The sequence below is a fragment of the Dermacentor variabilis genome, unplaced genomic scaffold (genome assembly GCF_050947875.1).
Source record: "Dermacentor variabilis isolate Ectoservices unplaced genomic scaffold, ASM5094787v1 scaffold_12, whole genome shotgun sequence".
In the NCBI taxonomy this organism is placed as follows: domain Eukaryota; kingdom Metazoa; phylum Arthropoda; class Arachnida; order Ixodida; family Ixodidae; genus Dermacentor; species Dermacentor variabilis.
The window spans coordinates 45747496-45759680 of record NW_027460280.1 but is presented as its reverse complement, the minus strand read 5'-3'; the positions used below and the strand labels follow the sequence as shown (position 1 = coordinate 45759680).

General features: G+C 44.1%; 1 protein-coding gene across 1 annotated transcript in view; it reads left to right on the top strand.

Moving 5' to 3' along the window:
• Nucleotides 1-8403, top strand: part of LOC142566027 (eukaryotic translation initiation factor 2-alpha kinase 3-like) — a 93714-nt gene extending 85311 nt beyond the window's left edge. The window contains exon 19 of the mRNA XM_075676722.1: nucleotides 7658-8403. Within this exon, the coding sequence (XP_075532837.1) occupies nucleotides 7658-7831 (174 nt within the window). The 3' untranslated portion in view covers nucleotides 7832-8403. The remainder of the gene's footprint in view (nucleotides 1-7657) is intronic.
• Nucleotides 8404-12185: the final 3782 nt, after the last annotated feature.

Sequence of the window (12185 nt, the reverse complement as noted above, 5' to 3'; positions counted from 1 at the left end):
AACGTCGTCCTGAGGCACGGTGCTCCAGCGGTCATCATAACCGACAAAGGAACCGCCTTCACGGCTGAACTTTTGCGAACTGTACTCACCCTCAGTGGTACGGCACACAGAAGGACGACAGCCTATCATCCGCAAAGCAATGGACTTACGGAGCGCCTCAACAAGACTCTCGCAGACATACTGTGCATGTACGTCGATGTGGAACACAAGAACTGGGACCAAATACTACCCTATGTAACGTTTGCTTATAATACGGCTCAGCAAGAAACAACACGAATGACGCCATTCAGTCTCCTCCACGGTCGTGAAGTAACTACAATGCTGGATGCTATGCTTCCTCATGATTCCAGCGATTCCGAGACTGACGCCGCAGATTTTACAGAGCGCGCCGAAGAAGCAAGACAGTTCGCGCGCGTTCGCATAGCCAGCCGGCAAGACCGTGATGCCCAACGTTACAATCAACACCATCGATGTGTCGTCTACCAGCCCGGCCAGAGAGTCTGGGTTTGGGCTCCAATACGCCACCGAGGCCTCGTGGAGAAACTTCTACGCCGATACTTCGGGCCGTACAAGGTTCTACAACGCCTTAGCGACATCAACTATGAAGTCGTTCCTGACAGCCCATCCTGCTCGAGGCGCCGTCACGACCTGCCTGAGACTGTGCACGTGGTGCGCATGAAACCTTATTTTTCTGAATGACATGGACACTCTGTGGTTTGCTGGACACCGGATGCTACCCGCCGAGCATCAGGACAATGCTCCTTCTGGAGGGGGGCAAATGCTGCGACACCATCTGTGCCCAACCACGCTGACGGTAAAGACGACGACCTCGTCTGTGCAAGTGAGGCGCTAGAGAAGTCTGGACTGAGCGCTTGCCCTAACTCTCTTGAATAAATACCGCTCTCCGCTCTTTTCTCCAGTGAGCCATGACAATATGACGCAGTAATCGAATCAAAGATGGTTTGACCTTATGCTTGCAAGATATTTTTACCTCAGTTATTTATCTTTCCTTGGTAGACCCCACTTTGTTTACATTGCTAAAGTGCCTTTTTCTTTTGTGGATAAATGTTCAGTATTTCTTTGGTATTAGAAGTCAGATGTTTTTTAACATTCATACTCAAGTTTATTAGATGGATGGATAGAAAAACTTTATTTTCGTCAGAACGCATGTGTGGACGATTCCGTGCTAGATGGCCATCAGCTCATGGCTGACGGCGACCTGGGTGGCCCACTCCACGGCCCTGGTCTGGACGACCGGGTCTGAGCTGGCCAACACGGCCTCCCGCTGCTCGAGAGAAGGATCACGCATAATATCCGCCGGTGGCAGCGCTATGCTACAGCTCCATAATATGTGGTCATAGGTGGCCAGTTCCTGGCACCATTTGCATTCCGGCTGAACGTCCGGGTAGATTTTGTTTAACACGTATGGGTTATAGAAAGATCTCGTCTGCAATCTTCGCCAAACGCTTTCCTGCGCCTTCACCAATTGCTTGTCCGGTGGAGGGTAAATTCTCCGTTCAAGTTTGTAATGGTTAGTAATGTCGTAGTTTCACTATTCAGCCCCCTCTCCCCCCCCCCTTAGTCAAGAAGTAATTGCCAAAAATAGTGCAGTGTTTTGTTATGTCCACTGAATTATTGTATTCAGTTTCATCACTGTAGTTAATTTCAGCTTTATATTGCAATCAATTAAGAAATGGCAAGTGGCAGAGAGCTGGCAAAAGAATGTTTCAGCGAAACATAGTATCGAATAAAGGGAAAATCAGACATCTACCCGTTCGTAGCAATTGCTACAAAGGAAACCCAACCGGGTTCCACGAAAGGAAAGCCTCAAAGTTGAAGAAAAATTCATCCTGGTCCGGGACTCGAACCCAGGACCACCGCCTTTCCGGGGCAGCCGCTCTACCATCTGAGCTAACCAGGCGGCTAGCAGATGGCAGAGCGAAGTCGAATTTGTCGACAACACGAAGCAAAGGCAAGTGTTTGACGTAGTATTTCTGCGGAAACACGCAAGGTGGAGAGAAGTAATGAATAAAGAATGAATGAACTAATGAACAAAAAAATGAATGAATTTGGGTTTCCTTTATAGCAATTGCTACGAACGGGTGGATGTCTGATTTTCCCTTTATTCATTACTTCTCTCCACCTTGCATGTTTCCGCAGAACTACTACGTCAAACACTTGCCTTTGCTTCATGTTCTCGACAAATTCGACTTCGCTCTGCCATCTGCTAGCCGCCTGGTTAGCTCAAATAGTAGAGCGGCTGCCCCGGAAAGGCGGTGGTCCCGGGTTCGAGTCCCGGACCAGGACGAATTTTTCTTCAACTTTGAGGCTTTCCTTTCGTGGAACCCGGTTGGGTTTCCTTTGTAGCGATTGCTACGAACGGGTGGATGTCTGATTTTTCCCTTTATTCATTACTTCTCTCCACCTTGCGTGTTTCCGCAGAACTACTACGTCAGAAACATAGTATGAAAACCCTGTGTTTGTTTTTGTTTGCCTTGGTGTGCATTTTTTTAGTGGTAAATTCATGCTTCATCAAATACCAGCTAGACAAAGAATTTCCTAATATCGAGGATCTTGTGCTCATACTGGCTGCACAGTTCTGGTTTGGCTTGTTTTGATTGAGTATACAAATCCATTCTTCAACAAGTACTGCTCTAGTGACTTTAAAGAATTAGAGTGAATATTCCAGCCTTGTAATTTTTTCTGATACAACAGCGAAGAAAGCTGTGATCAGAAAAAAAAAAGGTACTTTTACAACTTAACATAGTGACCTCAATTTAACAAAATTTTCAACATTAATGAAATCCTTGGTTAACGAGTTTGGTAAATTGTAGTTTGACAGCATTATCATGAAAAAATGAACCAGGTTTCATGTAAATAGTCATTGAAAATGTGGTAATAGTTCACATCAGTAAGTAGCCACTGAGAAAAAACAAAAAGACATCCTTTATATAGAAATAGAAATGGTGTGCTAAATTTTGCAAGATTAAAAGCAAAATAATGCTGAACCCTGGATATAATTCTTGAGCAAGGGAATCCGGAGAATTTATGCTTCTGGTGGAAACATTCAATGCTCTTAAAATTGCTTTTATTTATCCTTGTCGTAATCATAGTCTGTATTGTTTAACTAGTTAACGTTTGGCGCTGCCATGAATTGCCTTTCCATTTTGCTCTGTTGCTGTTAGTTTTGCTATACTGAATTTTGCTCAATATGTGTCCTGAATTTAAATGACTGGAAACAGTGGAAAGCCATGACGAAATGCCTTGATCATCAGGATTTGATGAGGCATATATGCTGCTCTGCTTTTCTTTTAACTAAAAAAAATCAGAGCTCACTTACTTTAGGGCAGACAGTAAACATATGCAAGAGCGCTGATTCAGGCATCTGTGAGTGCATTCATTACATTGTTGTACATTACATTACATTGTCACATAGGTGTGACACATGTGACACTCCTTGTTTTGTTCATCCATACGTCCACAGCTTTGCACACACTTCTCATCCTTTTTTCAGCAGTGTGGCACTTTGCAGTACCACTTGCCAACTTTCTACAGAAAGTGGTAATCTGACTATGATGACAAAGCGAGACACGTGGTGATGAGCACAAACTCTAACTTGGCATACACTCTTTGCAGGTTGTCTTCTACTTTACAAATCAGATTAAGATGAATCATGAAAAAATAAAGATCCGTATGAATGATTGACATTGCATGGTGCACAGTACCCGATTCCACACCACTTCATTTATTCCAACTTGTTGCTCTACCAGTGAAACCAATGGTTCAGTAACTGTTCCATGTGCACAGAAAGCTTTTTCACAAGTTTTGCTGTGAGTGATGGGTATTTTCCATCTTGATGCACAAAATATTCAGCCTGCTGTTATCTCTGTAGGTTTATGTCGCATTCAGAGGGCAGCCGAGAGCTCTTGAACGACCTTGCTGACAAAAGCAAAGCTTCTTCCACTTAGGTAAAAATTGCTGGCTTAAAAAACGAAGTATGACTTTTTAGCCAGAACAATTAAAGCAATCATAATTGACCTGCACAGCTGTAGCGAGGCAAAATATTGTGACCGCCAGTGCTGGTCTTCGATGATGACTTCTATTGGCCGCCGCCCCCTTTCATACGGGGCGGCGACGAATAGTCCCTTAGTCTGATTAAGCTAATCACGTTTTACTAATCTGCCACAGTGGCTTGGCGGATATGGTGTTGCACTGCTAAGCACGAGGTTGTGGGATCATATCCCGGCCACGGCGGCCACGTTTCAATGGCGAAATGCAGAAAAGCCATTGTCCCTTGCATTGGGGGCATGTTAAAGCTCTACTGGTGGTCAAAATCAATACAGAGTCCCCTCCATGGCGTGCCTCATAATCAAATTGTGGTTATGGTATGTAAAACCCCAGAATTCAATTCAGGTTTTACTTCATCTGTTGCAATCTAGCATCCTGCCTCTCTCCTTTTGATCTTCTCTCTCTTCATCACAACCTATATGTATCTTGTACAGTTACCTATGCCTGGAACGATCCCAGTTCTGTTGATCTCTTGCTTGCTTATTTTTCCACCATTACTCTAAATGCCTCTTGCTAATCTCTACCACTGACCAATTAATGTTCCGTCTGCTTTGAATCCGAGCAGTCCTTGAAAGTGGACGTTCCCTACAGTTTTTGCTGGGTTTTTGCTGGGTATCTTGGCATTCCATTGCGATGTGCAGAGCCATCTCTGGACTTTTGCTGCAGCAGGCACAGGCACATGCCTCATCCTGTTGTGAATACTTCCTTCAGTGTGTTTTCATCCTCAGGCAGCCAGCTAGGGCCTCAAATAACAAGGCACTGCCTTTTGTCTTATCGTACAGATTTTCTCTCGCAATTTCTTTCTTGCCGTATTTGTATATATCCATGGACTTCTTTGTTCCCACCTTTTGCTTTCAATTTACCGTCTCTGATTGTTAACTGTTTTTTTTATGACTCCGTGTTGTCTATTTACACCTTCAGTTACCTTGCACTTGGTTGCCAACTTGCTTGATCGCGTCCTCCATCTGTGTCCATGCTTTTCAGGTACAGATATTTGTGCACTTTAGCTGCCCAATCCTTTTTATCCATGTTCCTGAGTCTTTCTCCAAACGAATTTTGCTCTGTGCTTCTCTGACTTCAAAAGAGGCCCATCTTATATCACCGAGCACTGCCTCATTTGTGGTCTTACCATGGGCCCCCAATGTCAGTTGGCTCACAGTGCTTTAGTTAACGGGGGACGTGGCTTTGAAAATCAACTTTCTTATTTCTTCATGGATTTTGATGAAAATTGGCACAAATGTTTAGAATGTCTCCCTGGTGCTTCCATAAAAGTTTCAGAGCGATATCTTGAGAACATTTTATCCAATTTTATTGAGCAGAATTTTTCTTCCTCTTACTTTCTGGAGAGCCTGGTGAACTTGAAAAACGCGATAGAAGGCTTTTGAAGTATTGACTGCATAGCTAAATGCGTGCTGAAGGTCGTGACATTCTTGGATTTTTTTTTTTTCACAACACAAATTTTTTGGAGTGCCATATTTTGTTACCTTCACATCAAGCACACTTTCAGGGTAGATGAATAGCCATATTGTAAACTTACAAAGGGTCAAGATAAGAAAGCGAGAATGTTACGACCTGCACTGCAGTCCAAGGAACGTGACAAAAAAAAAACGGAGTCAAAATATGTTGAACGGTAACAAAGAAATCAGCGCCAGAAACTGAGCAGACAGGCAGAAAAACAGTTTTGAGAAAACAGCTCTCAAAATTTCACCATCTCTTCATTTCTCTAAAAGGCACCAAATTTGTAGTCTTTGGGGTGTTTTGCGATGTGGGGCTTCTTGTACATGTGGCCTCTGCTCTGGTGTGCTTCCCCCCCCCCTTTTTTTTTCTTTTTATAGGGCATTCTTTGCTGCTACTGCTCTACAAAGAGCACAGTGCCTAGGTTTCAAACCAAGCGACGTGCCGAACGCTGTGTGGGCATGAATATAGCTCCAGCATACATTCAGGCAGCCTGTACCCACAGGCAGCCTGTACCCGCAGGCTGCCTGTACCCACAGGCTGCCCGATTGATAGCAATCTCCAGTACAATCAGTGAGGCTTTTTTTTTTTGGTAGAATTGACCATGTTACTGAATGAAGGCTCTGAGTGTTAGCAGCCTTTACTTGACAATGGCTGTAGAACTTAGGGTCAGAGAGCCAGTGATAGATATGCAGCTGCTAGGTGCTTTCGAGGATTGTACTTTTGTATGATGCCTCGATCGCTTCTGCAGCCAGGTGTCTGTTGGGGCCAGCCCAAGGGGCCTAGTGAACAGAGCTCATGATGGGGTTCTCTTTATGAAGGGGTGGTATCACAGATATTGCTACGAGCTATCGTGACAATAGAGTGAACGCGCAATATGCTTGGTTGCGGGTCCGAGATGACGAAGCGCGAAATGCCTAGCCGCAGATACAAGGAGCTGACACATGATATGCTTAGTCGCACAGTTTGAGGTGCCGACGCGCGAAGGACCTAGCTGCGCAGTCCGAGGTGCCGACGCGCGAAATGCCTAGTCGCGGGCTTGAGAAGTCGACACTCAACGCGCTTACTCACGCAGTCCGAAGTGCCGACGCGTGAAATTCCTAGCCACGGGCTCGAGGAGTCGACACTCGATGTGCTTATTCGCGCAGTCGGAGGCGCCGATGCACAAAATGCTTAGGTGAGGGTCCGAGAAGTCCGCGCACAATGTGCATGATCGCCGAGTCAAAGACTCCCTATGTGCAAAATGTTTAGCCGCGTGTCCAAGGATTGCGTGCGCAATGTGCTTCGTCACGAATTCCGAAACACCGAGTGCTGAAAGGCTTAGCCGCATGTCCGAAGATTCTTAAGATGCCTAAGGCCCTTGTGCTGTGCCTTTTAAGCATCCAAGTGAAATTACCATTGGTTGTTGGCCAAAGACTGAAACACAATTTCCATGAATTAATTGCCACCGTCCAAGCAGTAATTTTAATCTCTTAATAATGATGACAGTGTGATGTAATGTTAACCAGTGTGCTTGATGTCATAAAACTGCCGTTGCACACAGCTTGTATGCCACTTCCTGTATCAATCTGTATCAATCTTTTATTATAGCCGTATAACAAGCAGGAGCTTATGATGCCGGAGGTCTTTCGGCTGTGCTTGAAACTTTGACCATGTTTGGTGTTGTAATGTCACTTTGCTATTGGACCTAGTGACTCAATAACACTTGGAAAGCACTTATTCCATTATGTGCAACAACAATATTCATGAATTCGTGTTACTAAATTTTTGTTTGAAATATCAAACCAACTGTGGCTCAGCATCTGAAATTTCATTTTGCTGTTCGCGAAATTCATGCGCAAGAAATCAATTGGTTGTCATATATCCATCATATATACAGTACCTATGTTGAACAGCTGATGCAAATGAGCAATGTCGCGAAAAAATTTCCCTTGAAGTTTTGTCCTTACAATAATCTGGTTTTGGGCTGCTGATTTGTCAGGCACAGGAGTCTTTTTACATTAAAATTGACTTTTATTGCATTGATGCTAATATCATCTGTATAAATTATTTGTGCTCATAGTAAAAGGTTCATTGTTGCACGACTTCCTCTGCGACCATCCTTGTTAATTGTTGTCACTGTTTTATTTTCCAGTGCAAGCTCATTGAGCGGCTCCTCAGCCATGACAGTGAGAAGCGACCATCTGCAAAGGATATTCGGCAGCACCAACTTTTCCGACCATTCCAGCCAAGCGATGAAATCGTCCATTTGGCAAGGCTTCGTCGCCGCAATCTTTCTCATCGGCAGTCATCATCTCTATCCGAGTGATGGCTCCTTTCCTTCTCGCCTCATTCAAGAATTCCCGAACACATCCATTTGATACTCGCTGTCTATTCATCTAAATATTTGACTTGCTTTTTTTCCACGTTTGCAGAGAGCAAAGATTTTTCGTATGTCTCAAGGACAGTGACACGCACATCTCAGATGTCTTGCCATTAATACATTTTTACTATTCGACACCAGCACGAGACTGGTAAATAATACTGTCTCATGCACATCTTTCCTTTTTGTAGCAATAGCAATTCATTGTCAGTGCATCATCAGGCTGGACCAGAACTAAAAAGCATCTGCAGCTATTTGATATTACGTGACAAAGTTATTGAAATGCCAGGCCACTGTTATATGCCTGGGCATTATTTTTGGCCACAGCAAGTTTATTGGTGTTTGGAAATATTTGTTATGTCAATGTCATGAGGTTACCCCATCTTTATGTAAATACCATGTTTACAGTCTTTTCTTTTTCTTCATGCAGCAATGCTGGATATGCTTTGTTAATTATATATTTATAGTTCTGTACAGTTCTGTACATATGTAAATAAAAAACGTATTCGTAACACGTGGCATGGCATCCTCAGTACTATAGAACTATTGCACTGCTCAATCTATTCATAAGCTCAAATGATGTTACCTACAGTATATCACATGTGTCAGCTTTTATGGTGGCTCTACAGTGTAACACTAAAGAGGCACTGAAACACTTGTTGAACATGGCAAGAAAACCCATGGTATGGAAAGGCAGGTTTGCAAAACAGACACAATAACAAGGACAGCGTGAATGCCGAAAATAAGATAAAATGTTCCCAATCTGTAGACAATGCTGCTGTGAGCATGAGAGCCAGAGATTATTCTGCTACATGCAGTAAGGGACCCACAATAGACTGATTGCTCTTTCCCATGGCTTTTTAGGCCACTAGTATCTTTTTTTCCTCCCTGTGTTATGTCAGCAGTAACAGTACAGTCAGCATAATGGCCACAGGTAGCATCCATTTGGCAGTTGCTCATGACCCTAAATTATTAGCAAAAGCTTGCACATGCAATGTCCACCCTTCCGTAACTTCGATGAAGTAGAGAAGGGGCTGTTCTTAATGCACCCTTCCTGTCCCATCACTGGTCCCTGTCCCTCTTGGGCACCATTGTCAAGCACCACACTTAAAAGGTTGCCAATGTGCACTGCAGAAACGAGAAAAAATATGAATAATAAGAACGGCACTGTTATAACCACTGCCACAGCTGAGAGGAACTTATTAGTTGAGGGGGGATTGGGAGAGTAAATCCACTGATTAGTAATATCACCGTTCATATTGGCAAATTTTAAAACTCTATTTGAATGTATGTTTATTAAAATTCGTCACACTCATTCTAGCATGTTTCTCAAATTTCAGAAAAGTGTTTCAGTGCCTCTTCAATATTAGACAGCCTTGCACTGTAGCAGTCTAGGAAGAACAGTTTATTTAGTCCTAGCTAATACTTCCAGAGCAGGATTCCAGAGCAGGATTGGCCACCCTGGTGCAGTACTGGGCCACAACCCCACAACCTCCTATATGAATACAACAATCAAACCCCGGCCCTCAGTCCCGAGCAGCCGCGAAGCAACTGACCACGGCGGCGGTCAGATCTGTGACGCTGCAGAGGGTGCTAAGAATACCTGGCTCCGGACAGGCCGCCATTGGAATCTGAACCTGGCAACGTTTAACGTTAGAACGCTATCTAGCGAGGCGAGTCTAGCAGTGTTATTGGAGGAATTAGAGGGTAGTAAATGGGATATAATAGGGCTCAGTGAGGTTAGGAGGACAAAAGAAGCATATACAGTGCTAAAAAGCGGGCATGTACTGTGTTACCGGGGCTTAGCAGAGAGACGAGAACTAGGAGTCGGATTCCTGATTAATAAGGAAATAGCTGGTAACATACAGGAATTCTATAGCATTAACGAGAGGGTGGCAGGTCTTGTTGTGAAGCTTAATAAGAGGTACAAATTGAAGGTGGTACAAGTCTATGCCCCTACATGCAGTCATGATGACCAGGAAGTCGAAAGCTTCTATGAAGACGTGGAATCGGCGATGGGTAAAGTCAAAACAAAATACACTATACTGATGGGCGACTTCAATGCCAGGGTAGGCAAGAAGCAGGCTGGAGACAAGTCAGTGGGGGAATATGGCATAGGCTCTAGGAATAGCAGAGGAGAATTATTAGTAGAGTTTGCAGAACAGAATAATATGCGGATAATGAACACCTTTTTCCACAAGCGAGTTAGTCGAAAGTGGACGTGGAGGAGCCCGAATGGTGAGACTAGAAATGAAATCGACTTCATACTCTGCGCGAACCCTGGCATCATACAAGATGTAGACGTGCTCGGCAAGGTACGCTGCAGTGACCATAGAATGGTAAGAACTCGAATTAGCCTAGACTTGAGGAGGGAACGGAAGAAACTGGTACACAAGAAGCCAATCAATGAGTTAGCGGTAAGAGGGAAACTATAGGAATTCCGGATCAAGCTACAGAACAGGTACTCGGCTTTAACTCAGGAAGAGGACCTTAGTGTTGCAGCAATGCACGACAATCTCATGGGCATCATTAAGGAATGCGCAATAGAAGTCGGTGGTAACGCCGTTATACAGGAAACCAGTAAGCTATCGCAGGAGACGAAAGATCTGATCAAGAAACGCCAATGTATGAAAGCCTCTAACCCTACAGCTAGAATAGAACTGGCAGAACTTTCTAAGTTAATCAACAAGCGTAAGACAGCGGACATCAGAAACTATAATATGGATAGAATTGAACAGGCTCTCAGGAACGGAGGAAGCCTAAAAACAGTGAAGAAGAAACTAGGAATAGGCAAGAATCAGACGTGTGCGTTAAGAGACAAAGCCGGCAATATCGTTACCAATATGGATGAGATAGTTCAAGTGGCTGAGGAGTTCTATAGAGATTTATACAGTACCAGTGGTACCCACGACGATAGTGGAAGAGAGAATAGCCTAGAGGAATTCGAAATCCCACAGGTAACGCCAGAAGAAGTAAAGAAAGCCTTAGGAGCTATGCAAAGGGGGAAGGCAGCTGGGGAGGATCAGGTAACAGCAGATTTGTTGAAGGATGGTGGTCAGATTGTTCTAGAGAAACTGGCCACCCTGTATACGCAATGCCTCATAACCTCGAGCGTACCGGAATCTTGGAAGAACGCTAACATAATCGTAATCCATAAGAAAGGGGACCCCAAAGACTTGAAAAATTATAGACCGATCAGCTTACTGTCCGTTGCCTACAAAGTATTTACTAAGGTAATCGCAAATAGAATCAGGAACACCTTAGACTTCTGTCAACCAAAGGACCAGGCAGGATTCCGTAAAGGCTACTCAACAATAGACCATATTCACACTGTCAATCAAGTGATAGAGAAATGTGCAGAATATAACAAACCCTTATATATAGCTTTCCTTGATTACGAGAAAGCGTTTGATTCAGTCGAAACCTCAACAGTCATGGAGGCATTACGGAATCAGGGTGTAGATTAGCCATATGTAAAAATACTGGAAGATATCTATAGCGGCTCCACAGCCACCGTAGTCCTCCACAAAGAAAGTAACAAAATCCCTATAAAGAATGGCGTCAGACAGGGAGATACGATATCTCCAATGCTATTCACAGCATGTTTACAGGAGGTATTCAGAGGCCTGGAGTGGGCAGAATTGGGGATAAAAGTTGATGGAGAATACCTTAGCAACTTGCGATTCGCTGATGATATTGCCTTGCTTAGTAACTCAGGAGACCAATTGCAATGCATGCTCACTGACCTGGAGAGGCAAAGCAGAAGGGTGGGTCTGAAAATTAATTTGCAGAAAACTAAAGTATTGTTTAACAGTCTCGGAAGAGAACAGCAGTTTACGATAGGTAGCGAAGCACTGGAAGTGGTAAGGGAATACATCTACTTAGGGCAGGTAGTGACCACAGATCCGGATCATGAGACTGAAATAACCAGAAGAATGGGCTGGGGTGCGTTTGGCAGGCATTCTCAAATCATGAACAGCAGGTTGCCACTATCCCTGAAAAGGAAAGTGTATAACAGCTGTGTGTTACCAGTACTCGCATATGGGGCAGAAACCTGGAGGCTTACGAAAAGGGTTCTGCTGAAATTGAGGACGACGCAACGAGCTATGGAAAGAAGAATGATGGGTGTAACGTTAAGGGATAAGAAAAGAGCAGATTGGGTGAGGCAACAAACGCGGGTAAACGACATCTTAGTTGAAATCAAGAAAAAGAAATGGGCATGGGCAGGACATGTAATGAGGAGGGAAGATAACCGATGGTCATTAAGGGTTACGGACTGGATTCCAAGGGAAGGGAAGCG